The sequence below is a fragment of the Musca autumnalis genome, unplaced genomic scaffold (genome assembly GCF_047663935.1).
Source record: "Musca autumnalis isolate F117 unplaced genomic scaffold, ASM4766393v1 scaffold_5, whole genome shotgun sequence".
NCBI classification, from domain to species: Eukaryota; Metazoa; Arthropoda; class Insecta; order Diptera; family Muscidae; genus Musca; species Musca autumnalis.
In genome coordinates this window covers 17,928,557-17,943,393 of record NW_027412088.1, presented here as the reverse complement: position 1 = coordinate 17,943,393, position 14,837 = coordinate 17,928,557, and the positions used below count along the sequence as shown (strand labels likewise).

General features: G+C 39.8%; 1 protein-coding gene across 1 annotated transcript; it reads right to left on the bottom strand.

Annotated features, from left to right (window-relative positions):
- Positions 1 to 398: 398 nt before the first annotated feature.
- Nrk (Neurospecific receptor kinase) lies at positions 399 to 14,689 on the bottom strand. The gene is made up of 5 exons (XM_073991189.1): positions 13,950 to 14,689; positions 13,608 to 13,887; positions 13,305 to 13,547; positions 5,372 to 5,841; positions 399 to 5,299 (listed from the first exon to the last, which is right to left on the bottom strand). Exons 1-5 carry the CDS (start codon positions 14,376 to 14,378, stop codon positions 4,490 to 4,492), a joined length of 2,232 nt encoding a protein of 743 aa, XP_073847290.1. The 5' UTR covers positions 14,379 to 14,689; the 3' UTR covers positions 399 to 4,489.
- Between the last annotated feature and the right edge of the window lie 148 nt (positions 14,690 to 14,837).

The window sequence follows — 14,837 nt, the reverse complement described above, 5'->3', positions numbered from 1 at the left end:
TGTTGTGGTTCTAAAAGTGTTTTTAAAAAGAATTCTATTAATTTTCACAACATTTTTTTTTAAACTGGTCTCTAAGAAAAGAACAGAAATAAAATTCCATAAAATCGTACTTACAAACTAACTACGGTACTTATTTACTATTGGAAAACTATGTGCTAAGAAAATTCCGTTATTGTGTTACCAATTTTGTTTTTGTTGTTATTGTTATACATATTTCAATAAATAAATAAATTATGACGAATTTCGTATGATTATGTTTTGATTACTTCAAGTCTACTATTGTTTGTTGGGTTTCTTTTGTTATGATATATTTTGTGTGTGTGTTATAAACTGTTATACTAATAATTATAATAATAAGTTATTTATATGACTTAGAGTTAAATACAAGTAAATAATGTTTTGTTTTTGTTTTTTGATAATATTCGTTGGTAATAAATTAAATGACAATTAACATTCCATGGAAGGATGAAGACCTTTTGAAAAGTTCCTCTCAAGCCTTAATGGAAGTATAAGTTCGTTGACAAGTCTTTATAACAACAAAAAAAGAAAATGTGTGTATAGTTGTAATTTAGTGTATATATAGCGTAAAAGTCTCAAGTAACCAAAAAGGAACATAAGTTATAATTTAAAGAAAGTTAAGAGTTAAGTTTGGCCGAGCCATAATTTATATAGTCTACACTATGTGAGGACCCAGTACCGTCGAATTTTGATAAAAAGAGTAGTTAATTGAATAGAGATGAGGTGTTTATGCAACACCTACGTTATTTGGATAATTTCATCCACCATATTTGGATAACGTACATTCAATATCCACGCCATTTATATAACGTAGGTACAACATCAACGTTATCTGGATAACGTATTTACAATATCCACGTCATTTGGATAACGTAGATTAATTATCCACGTTATTCGGATAGCGTAGACACCATATCTAAGTTATATGGATAACGTAGATAGCATATCCACGTTGTTTGGATAACGTAGATCCATTATCCACGTTGTTTGGATAGCGTAGATAGAATATCAACGAATTTTAGATAACGTAGATACATTATCCACATTTTATGGATAACGTGGATAATTTATCTACGTTATCCATAAAATGTGGATAACTTGGATAAGTTGGATAACGTATATATACTATCCACGTAATTTGAATAGCGCAGGTACAATATCTACGTTATTTGGATAACGTGGATACATTATCCACGTTATTTGGGAAACGTAGATACATTATCCACGTTAGTCAGATAACGTAGATTAATTATTCGCGTTATTTGGATAACGTAGATACATTATCCACGTTATTTGGATAACGTAGTTACAATATCCACGTAATTTGGATAACGTTGATACATTATCCACGTTATTTGGATAACGTAGATTAATTATCCACGTTATTCGGATAGCGTAGATACCATATCTAAGATATTTGGATAACGTAGATCCATTATCCACGTTGTTTGGATAGCGTAGATAAAATATCAACACATTTTAGATAACGTAGATACATTATCCACATTTTATGGAAGACGTAGATACATTATCCACGTTATTTGGATAACGTAGATACATTATCCACATTTTATTGATAACGTAGAAAAATTATCCACGTTATTTGGATAACGCATATACATTATCCACGTTATTTGGATAACGTGTATTAATTAATCACGTTATTTTTATAACGTAGATACATTATCCACGCTATTTCGATAACGTAGGTAAATTATCCTCGTTATTTGGGAAACGTAGATACATTATCCACGTTAGTTAGATAACGTCGATTAATTATTCGCGTTATTTTGGATAACGTAGATACCTTATCCACGTTATTTTGAATAACGTAGTTACAATATCCACGTCATTTGGATAACGTAGATACATTATCCACGTTATTTGGATAACGTAGATTAATTACCCACGTTATTCGGATAGCGTAGATAAATTATCCACGGTATTTGGATAACGTAGATCCATTATCCACGTTATTTGAATAATGTAGATCCATTAATCACGTTATTTGGATAACGTAGATAAATTATCCACGTTATTTGGGTAACGTAGATAAATTATCCACGTTATTTGGATAACGTAGATACATTATCCACGTTATTTAGATAACGTATATTAATTAATGACGTTATTTGGATACCGTAGATAAATTATCCACGGTATTTGGATAACGTAGATACAATATCCGCGTTATTTGGATAACGTAGATACATTATCCACGTTATTTGGATAACGTAGATACCATATCTAAGTTATTAGGATAACGTAGATAGCATATCCGTGTTGTTTGGATAACGTAGATCCATTATCCACGTTCTTTGGATAGCGTAGATAATATATCAACACATTTTAGATAACGTAGATACATTATCCACATTTTGTGGAAGACGTAGATACATTATCCACGTTATTTGGATAACGTAGACACATTATCCATATTTTATGGATAACGTAGATAAATTATCCACGTTATTTGGATAACGTAGATACATTATCCAATTTATTTGGATAACGTAGATAAATTATCCATGTTACTTGTGTAACGTGGATACATTATCCACGTTATTTGGATAACGTAGATAAATTATCCACGGTATTTGGATAACGTAGATACAATATCCGCGTTATTTGGATAACGTAGATACATTATCCACGTTATTTGGATAACGTAGATAAATTATCCATGTTATTTGTGTAACGTGGATACATTATCCACGTTATTTGGATAACGTAGATAAATTATCCACGGTATTTGGATAACGTAGATGCAATATCCGCGTCATTTGGATAACGTAGATACATTATCCACGTTATTTGGATAACGTAGATACAATATCCGCGTTATTTGGATAACGTAGATACATTATCCACGTTATTTAGATAACGTATATTAATTAATCACGTTATTTGGATAACGTAGATAAATTATCCACGTTATTTGGGTAACGTAGATAAATTATCCACGTTATTTGGATAACGTAGATACATTATCCACGTTATTTAGATAACGTATATTAATTAATGACGTTATTTGGATACCGTAGATAAATTATCCACGGTATTTGGATAACGTAGATACAATATCCGCGTCATTTGGATAACGTAGATACATTATCCACGTTATTTGGATAACGTAGATAAATTATCCACGGTATTTGGATAACGTAGATCCATTATCCACGTTATTTGAATAATGTAGATCCATTAATCACGTTATTTGGATAACGTAGATAAATTATCCACGTTATTTGGGTAACATAGATAAATTATCCACGTTATTTGGATAACGTAGATACATTATCCACGTTATTTAGATAACGTATATTAATTAATGACGTTATTTGGATACCGTAGATAAATTATCTACGCTATTTGGATAACGTAGGTAAATTATCCTTGTTGTTTGGATAACGTGGATACATTATCCACGTTATTTGGATGACGTAGATAATTATCCACGTTATTTGGGAAACGTAGATACAGTATCCACGTTATTTAGTTAACGTAGATTAATTATTCGCGTTATTTGGATAACATAGATACATTATCCACATTATTTGGATAACGTAGATTCATTATCCACGTTATTCAGATAACGTAGATTAATTATTCGCGTTATTTGAATACCATAGATACATTATCCACATTCTTTGGATAACGTAGATAAATTATCCACGTTATTCGGATAACGTAGATAAATTATCCACGTTATTTGGATAACGTAGATACATTATCCACGTTATTTGGATAACGTAGATACATTATCCACGTTATTTGGATAACGTAGATAAATTATCCACGTTATTTGGATAACGTATATAAATTATCCACGTTATTTGGATAACGTAGATAAATTATCCACGTTATTTGGATAACGTAGATCCATTATCCACGTTATTTGTATAATGTAGGTCCATTATTCACGTTATTTGGATAGCGTAGATGCTCTTTATATATCCACGTTATTTGGATAACGTAGATAAATTTTCAACGTTATCTGTACAACGTAGGTCCACGTTATTTGGATAACCTAGATACATTATTAATGTTATTCGGATAACGTAGACAAAATATCCACGTTATTTGGATAACGTAGATAAATTATCCACGTTATTTGGATAACGTAGACAAATTATCCACGTTATTCGGATAACGTAGATAAATTATCCACGTTATTTGTATAACGTAGATAAATTATCCACGTCTACATAATCTACGATATTCACATAACATATATACATTATCCTTGTAATTCGGATAACGTAGATACATTATCCGCTTTATTGGGATAACGTAGATAAATATGCACGTTTCAGTATCCACATAATTATCCAAAGATGGTACTAGCGCCTCAGCGCCATGGTGTAAGCTACAAATAGTAAACAAAACTTAACATATACGTATAAAAAATGCTTTGTGTTTGTGTGCGTTAGTGTATCAATGTATCAATGTGCGTTTTCGTATAACAGTTTCAATTTCCCATAGCTAAAGTAACTTTATATTCATATTCCGCTATACTATGTTGTATACAATGATTTATTTCACTGAAACTGGGACGATCGCTTGGCTTACGATTCCAACAGCGACGCATTAGCGCATACACCGACATTGGTGTATTATCCGGACAGGCTAAAACGTTGCCATCTTTAATGTATTTTATAACTTCTTCATGGGTCATACCGAAGTAGGGCTGCAAAGCAAATGAGAAAATTTCCCACAAACATACCCCGTAGGCCCATACATCCGATTCTATGGAGAATTTATTATACAAAATACATTCCAAAGGCATCCAGCGAATGGGTATAACATCATTCTCATCACCCTTGTAATAGTCTTGCAAATAGATTTTATGCGATAGACCAAAGTCGGCTATTTTAACCACCATCTGTTCGTTGATCAAACAATTGCGGGTGGCCAAATCACGATGTACAAATTTACGATCCGATAAATACAACATACCGGCTGCCACTTGAGCGGCTATTTGCAGAAGATGGCCTTCGTGTAAGGGTTCGCGATGGTGGATCTGATGTGTGGCATATGGGGAACAGGAGCGTAAATATTCACTGAGATCACCGGGCGACATAAACTCGAAGAGTAAACACATGGGCCGGCCCAGGGCACACACACCCAACAGCTTAACAATGTTCGGGTGATCAAATTCGGCCAAGAGGCAAGCTTCACGTTCAAAATCCATTTGCATTTGATCACTGGCATCATCCTTGAGCATTTTTACGGCAACCATTAGGTCATCTTGGCCAGGTACTAGGCCTGGAGCTTTGGCCTGGAAGAAAAACAATTTTAAATTATTTTTTCTCAATTACTTTTGAAAAAAAAAACGTTATTCTCCTCTTACCTGAAACACCCTGCCAAATGCCCCCTGGCCCAATGAACGCACATAGACCACCTCGGATCGTGGATATTCCAATTTTTCCAATTTGGCATTTAATTTTGGCTTTGGTGGTGGTTCAACAATTATGCTATTATGTAATGCTCCAACACTTTTTATGGTACCGAATTTATTCAACTGTGCCAGAGCATTGGAACCCAACGTTTCACGACTGGACGAAATATTTTCATTGGCAGTACGATTACAATCGTTGTTGGAGGGATTTTGATTGGCAGCATTTTGTTGTTGTTGCAACTGTTGTGTTTGTAGCTCCTTGTGCCGCAGTATTTTATAGAGTAGCAAAACAATCAGATGTAGACAAACAATGGCCACGAAACCGAAGGCGGATACCACAAAGATAACATAGGGTGTGAAAAATGTCTCCATTTGTATGGTAGATGCAGTATCTTTGCTCAATGTGGTATCCACATAGTCGGCTGAAAGAGAAAGAGAGAGAAAAGAAAAAAAATATATATTTTATCTTGTAATGGGGTTTTGGAACATTTGGACCATAATCAAGAAATGTATGGAGAATAAAATTATATCCTTGTAACAAAGGGAAATTTCAGGGTCCATATCTCAGGAGGTAGCAGTCGAGTTTGCCGACAGTGATATACCCTCAGCCTGTGTGAATTGAAAGAGAATGAATAATTTTCAAAGTAAACCCATATTTGAACAAAATATTAGGAGATCCAAAGTTTGCAACAAATCGGTTGTTTCGTTCAAGATAACGTGCTTACCATTTTAGAACAATTTTTTGCACTCTGAGACGGAGGTACCGGATGAAGTGAACCGATATTGCCGAAGGCCAAATTTTTTTGGACCAAATAGGCTGATCTCTTCGATAGTTATCGGGTGCTCCAGTCACTACACACGTTGTCGTAGTGCTTTTTAAACCTTAAGGTCTATTTTCTCAGGATTATGGACTGTCCCAAAGCAGTGGTGTGATTTAGTCCATATCCAAACCCTTCCCTCCTATCCTGCTCAAGATTTTAGTGAATAATTTTGAACTTTTGAGGGATGGGTGGAGATACTAGAAAGAATCTAAGGCATGGTTCCACACTTCGCACCTTTGAACAAGGATGTTCCCAGAGAGGAGATTAATCTGACGATTGACGCGACTTGGCAATATGTCAGTCCTCTTGGGTTGGACCATCTCCCTATCCTCATCTCTCAATAGACACTTAACCATGAGGAAATCAATCGGTAAGGATTTAAAAAATTCATCAACCAATGTTTCAAAGAACTACCCTAACCCTCTGAAATCCGGGTAGCAGAGAGGAAATTCCGAGCCGGCATATTGCTGCTGGTCAAATAACTGAAATAAGACCTAATTTCCCGGCAGAGGCAACGAAAATAGCACATGAGCGTGATAATATTCGGCGTTCGAACCCTCGGGAGCCATGAGAGCTGATATTGGAGATCAATAGTTTTAGTCCGTAATCACAAAGGTTATTGAACGGTGTGACACGATAGAGACTGTTCGACGGAATAGACTTTCCAGCCGAGGAAAAACTATCACACCTTACGATGGGTGATTTTGCAATTGTTATCCGAGGCACAAAGGAGTCGAGTATCTGAGCCAAATTATCGTTAGCCACACTAATAGTTCCCGAAGTCTGGAAAATGGACAGGTTGGCCTGCTACTGAAGCTGGGCAAGGACTTTTGACGGCAGTATCAAAGATTCTTAAGTCGTTCTTCATCGGATCGTGAAACCCTGTTGCAGCAGCAAGGGTAGCATTGGACTTGACGGAATTCCAATGGTGATGGTAAAACAGCTGTTTGAACAAGGAGTCGAGTAGATGAGCAAGGCCCTCAATTTATCTTTAGTCACCCTAATAGTTCCCGAAGCCTAAAAAATGCACAGAGTGGCCCCGACCGGGTAGCCTGTTTTCAGTGCCAGGATACCAGAATATGTGAATCATACAGGCCGATCTGGCTTTTGTCACCAGTAGCGAATATCCATGGTATCTCCCGAAATCGGATCATGCTATCTGGATTCGGGAAGCAGCATTGTTGTTACGTTCTCAAGGCAGTCCCCTGAGTTAGCTGGACCCTTCACCACAGTGCCGCACAAACGTGAATGTAACAATATGGCACCCAAAGCGGGGCGTAGCACCACAACAGCCCTGTACATTATTTCCTCACATATTCCCCGAGGTCTCAACCAGAAGAGATCGTGTCACAGGACAGTAAGGGTAGCATTGGACATGACGGAATTCCAATGGTGATGATAAAGCAGCTGTTTGAACAAGGAGTCGAGTAGATGAGCAAGGCCCTCAATTTATCTTTAGTCACCCCAATAGTTCCCGTAGCCTGAAAAATGGACAGAGTGGCCCCGACCGAGTTGCCAGGATGCCAGAACATGTGAATCATACAGGCTGATCTATTTTTTTCACCAGTAGCGAAGATCCATGGTATCTCACGAAATCGGATCATGCTATCTGGATTCGGGAAGCAGCATTGTTGTTACATTCTCAAGGCAGTCCCCTGAGATAGCTGGACCCTTCACCACAGTGCCGCACAAACGTTAATGTAACAATATGGCGCCCAAAGCGGCCGTAGTACCACAACAGCACTGGACATTATTTCCTCACATATTCCCCGAGGTCTCAACCAGAAGAGGTCGTGTAACAGGACAGTAAGGGTAGCATTGGACTTGACGGAATTCCAATGGTGATGGTAAAGCAGCTGTTAGAACAAGGAGTCGATTAGTTGAGCAAGACCCTAAATTTATCCTTAGTCACCCTAATAGTTCCCGAAGCCTGAAAAATGGACAGAGTGGTCCCGACCGAGTTGCCTACTTTCAGTGCCAGGATGCCAGAACATGTGAATCATACAGGCCGATCTGGCTTTTTTCACCAGATCCATGGTTTCTCCCGAAATCGGATCATGCTATCTGGGTTCCGGAAGCAGCATTGTTGTTACATTCTCAAGGCGGTCCCCTAAATTAGCTGGAACCTTCACCACAGTGCCGCACAAACGTGAATGTAACAATATGGCGCCCAAAGCGAGGCATAGTACCACAACAGCCCTGTACATTATTTCCTCACATATTCCCTGAGGTCTCAACCAGAAGAGTTCGTGCCACAGAACAGTAAGGGTAGCATTGGACTTGACGGAATTCCAATTGTGATGGTAAAGCAGCTGTTTGAACAAGGAGTTCAGTAGATGAGTAAGGCCCTCAATTTATCTTTAGTCACCCCAATAGTTCCCGTACCCTGAAAAATGGACACAGTGGCCCCGACCGAGTTGCCTAGTTTCAGTGCCAGGATGCCAGAACATGTGAATCATACAGGTCGATTAAGCTTTTTAAACAGTAGCGAAGATCAATGGTATCTCCCGAAATCGGATCATCCTATCTGGGTTCCGGAAGCAGTATAGTTGTTACATTCTCAGGGCGGTCCCCTGAATTAGCTGGACCCTTCACCACAGAGCCGCACAAACGTGAATGTAACAATATGGCGCCCAAAGCGGGGCGTAGTATCACAACAGCACTGTACATTATTTCCTCACGTATTCCCCGAGGTCTCAACCAGAAAAGGTCGAGTCACAGGACGGTAAGGGTAGCATTGGACTTGACGGAATTCCAATGGTGATGGTAAAGCAGCTGTTTGAAGAAGGAGTTGAGTAGATGAGCGAGGCCCTCAATTTATCTATAGTCACCCCAATAGTTGCCGTTGCCTGAAAAATGGACTGAGTGGCCCCGACCGAGTTGCCTAGTTTCAGTGCCAGAATGCCAGAACATGTGAATCATACAGGCCGATCTAGCTTTTTTCACCAGTAGCGAAGATCAATGGTATCTCCCAAAATCTGATCAACCTATCTGGGTTCCGGAAGCAGCATAGTTGTTACATTCTTAAGGCGGTCCCCTGAGTTAGCTGCCGCACAAACGTGAATGTAACAATATGGCGCCCAAAGCGGGGCGTAGTACCACAACAGCCCTGTACATTATTTCCTCACATATTCCCCGAGGTCTCAACCAGAAGAGTTCGTGCCACAGAACAGTAAGGGTATTAATTGGCCTGGTACGGTCAGTCATATCATAAACTGTTCGAGGATATCGAAAGTACTAGCCTTGTTTGTTGCATCGGGTGAACAAAGTCCAAACACGTATAATGAAGAAGGGAATTCCCCTAGGAAGGATATATCGGGAACTGTTTTACCTCTAGTTCTACGCACACGCGTCTGTTTCCACTGTTCATAACATTTGCGTCAGGTTAAATGCATATCCCATTGATCTTACTGAGTTCTTCCACGCGAAGAAGTCCCAAACATATTTTTCAGCACATTGACTCCGAAGATGAACTGAAATGCAGGACGATGGGTCAATAATTCCGATCACTAATTACAATACGGGTGTCACATTCTGGTCTATGCATGTTACAACTATCTGGGATAAGATGTGAAGTAGGAACAAAATCATCTGTTCCCTAGGCACCAGCACAAGTCAACAAATCGGTTTGTGGTAAGCTATGCTGCGCCAGTGTGGTATGCCAATGTCAGTGATGTACAATGGAAGAATTAAAAAACCTGTTTGAACGCTGTTCTAAGAGTTGCATTAGAGTGTTTCCTCATGTCATTGATGGACATCTTACATGAGGAGGTCAAGAGCATGTCGCTGAGTTGGCACAAAAAAATTGTCGATACAATATATGCTTGGGGGCTATAGACAAAACAATCCAAATCATCACCATTTGATTGGGTACCCCCGGTCAGGCATACCAGGGAAGGTCTTCACGATCTAGAGAGAGGTATCCAAGAATATAAAAGAAAACCTCTAGATCAGCAGGCATATCGAGCAGGTTTGAGTAGTATTCATACTGATGCTCTTTCGGAGGCTGCTTCGACAAACGAGACTTGCTTTGGAGTAATTAACAGGACCGTAGTTTTGGGCGGGGACGACCTACACGGAAATCTCAAAGTTATCGGAGACAGTCTTGAGAGACAGAGTAGGGAAATTCTTGACCAACTGGAGAGACTTGTTCCGACCGTGCCACCAGAGGACATGCTAAATAATCTCATCCTTACTGACGATGAACTGGACATTACGGTGATCCCAGCTGAGTCAACTAGGAGGTCTGATGATGACATGTCCACTGACGGTGATGTGGTCGATGAGGTTGTGAACCTAGGTTCGCAATCCCTAAAAAATCTGATCCAGTCTGGTCCTGTATCGGCACCCGCCGATACTAAGCTTCGGAGGCAGATTGCCACTGAGTCAATGGAGAATCTAAAGAGGATCCAGCGGACTTTAAGTCGATGGCCAACGATGAGGAATCAACGGAAACTCCAACAATAGCCACTGACCCTAAGTCTCCGGCCTGCGTTGGGGAATCCAAGGAGACTTCATCGACGGACACCAACTTAAACGCACGCAATATCCGCCAAAGAGGCTGCAGATACGAAGCACTATAAACATGCGATCTCGTATCTGCGCAAGTTCGTTGTAAGGGACGCGAACTCGCATTCAAGGAGGGAGATTACTTTCATCAAGAGTAAGCTCAAGTACGTTATGAAGTTCGAAAGAACTTATCCTAACGCAACCAGATGTGAACTCTTGGTGGACAAAATCTTCGTCCCAGACCCTGTCGCTGCTTCAGCCAAAGACTCGAAAGAGACTGCGGTGACAAACAAAAAAGTGGTGGTGAAGCCTGCTGCTTCTGGCAGTAAGGTGGAACCTAAAGCTGTTCCGAAGCCGAACCCGGATCAGAAAGGACTGGAAAAGGATAAGGGACCTAATGCGATACCAAAAGACTCTCATAAGGGTAGTAGAGATGACTGGATCCGTAGTAACCCTCCTCTGGACGGTCTGGCTTTCTACACAGACGGTTCCAAGATGGAAGAAGGTGCCGGAGCTGGAGTCTACTGCGAGAAGCTTTTTCTCGAATACTTACATAGGTTGAACAGCGACTGTAGTGTTTTTCAAGCCGAGATCTTCGCGATCAAAATGGCTGCAGAGTTGATAACAAGTCTGGATGCAGAAATCTTTGAACCGGTGACTATCTTCGTTGATAGTCAGCCGGCTCTTAAAGCCATCAAATCCTCCAACATCAAGTCTGAGGCCGTTCTTGAGTGTAGAACTGCTTTGGTGAACCTAACAAACGCTGTCCGACTCTGCTGGGTACCGGGACACTGTGACATTATGGGAAACGAGAAGGCAGATGAACTGGCAAGACATGCATCCCAATCAACAAGTCTAGTAATCACTTGTTCAATCAAACCACCCATATGTCACCTTTTTCGGAGAGTGATGACGTTCTTTGAAGAACAAGCCAAGGAACTAAGGCATAATGAATCAAGGTGCAACGTGTCAAGGGCCATTTGGCCGACTCTAACAACAAACAGAACAACTTCACTCTTAAATTTGGGCAAATCAGAAATCAGGGTATTGACGGGGGGTCATTACAACACCCGAGCTATTATCGGCAAATAGAAGGATGATGACGTGGATTATTGCAGGCTCTGTGAAGATGAGGAGGAAACGGAGACTATTGAGCTATTTTATGTCGCTGCCCGATGTTAACTCGAAAACGATATAGATGAACAGGAGTAGGCTTTCCTCAAAGGTTAACCTTCTACTTAAACATGGAACCAACAATCATCAATAAAATCATCAAAAATTTGAATTGGCCGGGACGGCCATAAAACCATCCTCCTTTCTTTATTACATTTTCATCTGTAATAATCCATTTATTATTGCTTTCCCAACCCCACCCTCTATTTTCTTTATTTTTTCTGTCGTTTCTCTTCTTTTGTCTTTTCAGGTACTTCTGAACTTCTTTTTCTGATTTATGCATGATCACAATGGACCGAAAGGTCTCCGAGCGTAGTTAATGGGGGTTATCATGAATGACATTTCACCGTGAGTTTTGTCTTTCCGCCGTTGTAACTTAAGGGAGAAAGTGAAAAAATTCACGGGGAATTGTCGTTCATGATAACCCCCGATATATATTGGCTACACATCCCCAAATCTAACCTAATTAACATCTCAATCATCCATCTCAACGTCAGCTAGAGGGAAGTTTTCCCAGTCACACGGGTGGGACTCTACTGGATTAACAGAGGCTCAATCTCCCTATAGTTGTATATAACATGGTCCACTGTCGTTGTCGTCATGCTGTCATCCCCGCCCGAGGATAGAGTCGTTGTTGCACTAGGTACATCGTTGTCCGTTGACATAGCAGAGAGGTCAATACCGAGGGTGTATCAGAGTTTGGGGTTTTATTGTTGTTGTGTTTAGTATATCATCCATAGAGAACGAAAGAAATGGGCAAATCAGGACAATCATGGCATAGCCCTCCTCTATCATGATTAGGGCTCTAAAAATCAGTGGGGCGCCCAGATATCACACGAGGCTCGGTTCTAATAAAGTTTGTACCCTAACTGCAAACCTTTGGAACACCGATGGGCACGAGGTCGCGTAATACCCTGGTGTTAGGGGATCTTCTTTTTTGGGTAGGAGATCAATAATCTAGAGTTGTGAACTTAAGCCCAATATCTCATGAAGATGGTTATCCCCCGGTGAAACAGATTTGAATACCAAGCCTGGATATAAATATAATTGTTCCACAAACATCCCAGGCGGGACAAGGGAGACTTCTCACATATCAATGAGTGCACCCTAATTCATATTAGCTCAATGATATGGGACCTACAGTTTATCGCTGAGTCCGAACGGCGTGTCCTCAGACACCACTTTAAGAGATGTTTTACATGGCTGTAATACTCAGGAAATGTCGCCAACATTACTGAGGGGTATTTTGCAACCGTTGAAAATTTGATGTTGCCTAGCAGGGGAATCGAACCCACGATGACGATATACTTTGAACAAATTTTATGGGACACCTTAATAAAGTTCTACGAAAGCCCTACAAATCCCTCCATAAATATACTTACGACACAGTGGTATGTCACAATGCTGCCAGCGCACAGATTCATCAATGGTATAACACCACGGGTAGGGCTCCTCTCCGCCAGCATTACGGCAATAATTCTCTCCATCTTGTATTTGCGGAAACACCAATGGTGGTTGGATATGTTTATGAGGATGTTGGGTATCCCAACGCTGACAGGGTATACCGGATTTGGTGACATTTGTTGTACCCAAATAATAACGGCCATTACCATTGCGACAGTCATCTAGAAAAAAACAGCAACTCCAATTAGTTCTCTAAATAACATAATTTAGCAACAACTTACATGAAGCTTGTTTTTCATCAATCTCTGTTAGGCCAACATACGAACAGGTGGGTTTTTTGGCAGTGCTATTGTACTTTGGTAGCAGGGAACAGTTGGGTAAACGAAAATGTCCCCTACTTTTGATAAACATATTGCGTTCCTTTTTCTCCTCAATCAAGACCCAATCATTGTAGCAGTATTGCAAATGGGTGGCGGTGCAATCTTCATAGCACAAAGGGAGCTTAATGGTTTTGCCCTTTTCCATTAGGCAACGAGGAAAAGCGTAGGCACACAATAGTCTCTGTAAAAAAAGGTTTCGATTTTATCTAAATTTCTATAATACGATTTTAGGGGGTTTATTACCTCTGCTGCTGTGCGACACAGACCCGTCAAATCATTAATCAATTCCTCCCACAATGCGGTGGCAATTTGCTCATTTTTCCAACCTCCCGAAGGATCTTCCAGACTATACCAAACCTGGGTGTTGATGAAATTTTTACATATCTTACCATTGTAGGGAGCACAATAGCCCTTTTCCTCATCATGTCTCGCCTCTCTTTGTTGTCTAATTGGACGGTTGTTGTGATTGTGTTTATGGACGGCGGTGGTAGACACCTCTGCTTGTGGCTGATATGATGGTATGGCCGTGGCCAAGTTTACAACTCCCACAAGTAAAAACAGTAAAAAGAATTGTGTTGAAAATAAATTTCCGAGGAACCACAAAATTCCATGAATTGTTGTCTCACGACCGCGGTAAGAATACCGCTGATGCCTTGAACCCCCAACTCTCATTTTGTTTTGATTCTCGAATTTTCACACAAACAACAAACCGCTTCTACACGACGACTCTTTGTGGTATTCATAGACAATTATCGGAAAGTTTTTATCACTTTTGCGAATAAATTTTGCAAAACAATTTTGGCGTTTTCTTAAAAACCATCTTTCAATTCCTTGTTTCCACTGCTTTTTATAATTATTTTTTCTTCTTTTATTTAACAAAACTTTAATGACGACGCCTTTTGCACAATTGCCATTATTTGTGAAAATTGTAGGAGCGTTTCCTTTGCCAAGAGTATAACACAACATACACAACACAGAGTGGCGAAAGTAAGAGTCAAACAACCAACCAACCCACAAACTAGAGCCTGTCAGTGAAAGGATATAGGGGTGGCTTTTTATTTGTCATAAAAACAGGACGACGACAGGGTTGTTTTTGATTTCAAAACAAAAAAGGAATCTTTCCGCCACAAT

Excerpts from the sequence above, each read along its gene's own strand:
- Nrk (XM_073991189.1), bottom strand. The coding sequence starts at position 14,378 with ATGAGAGTTGGGGGTTCAAGGCATCAGCGGTATTCTTACCGCGGTCGT. Across the intron at positions 13,548-13,607 it reads TGATGAAAAACAAGCTTCAT|ATGACTGTCGCAATGGTAAT; the intron begins GTAAGTTGTTGC and ends GTTTTTTTCTAG. Across the intron at positions 5,300-5,371 it reads CATTTGGCAGGGTGTTTCAG|GCCAAAGCTCCAGGCCTAGT; the intron begins GTAAGAGGAGAA and ends TTTTTCTTCCAG.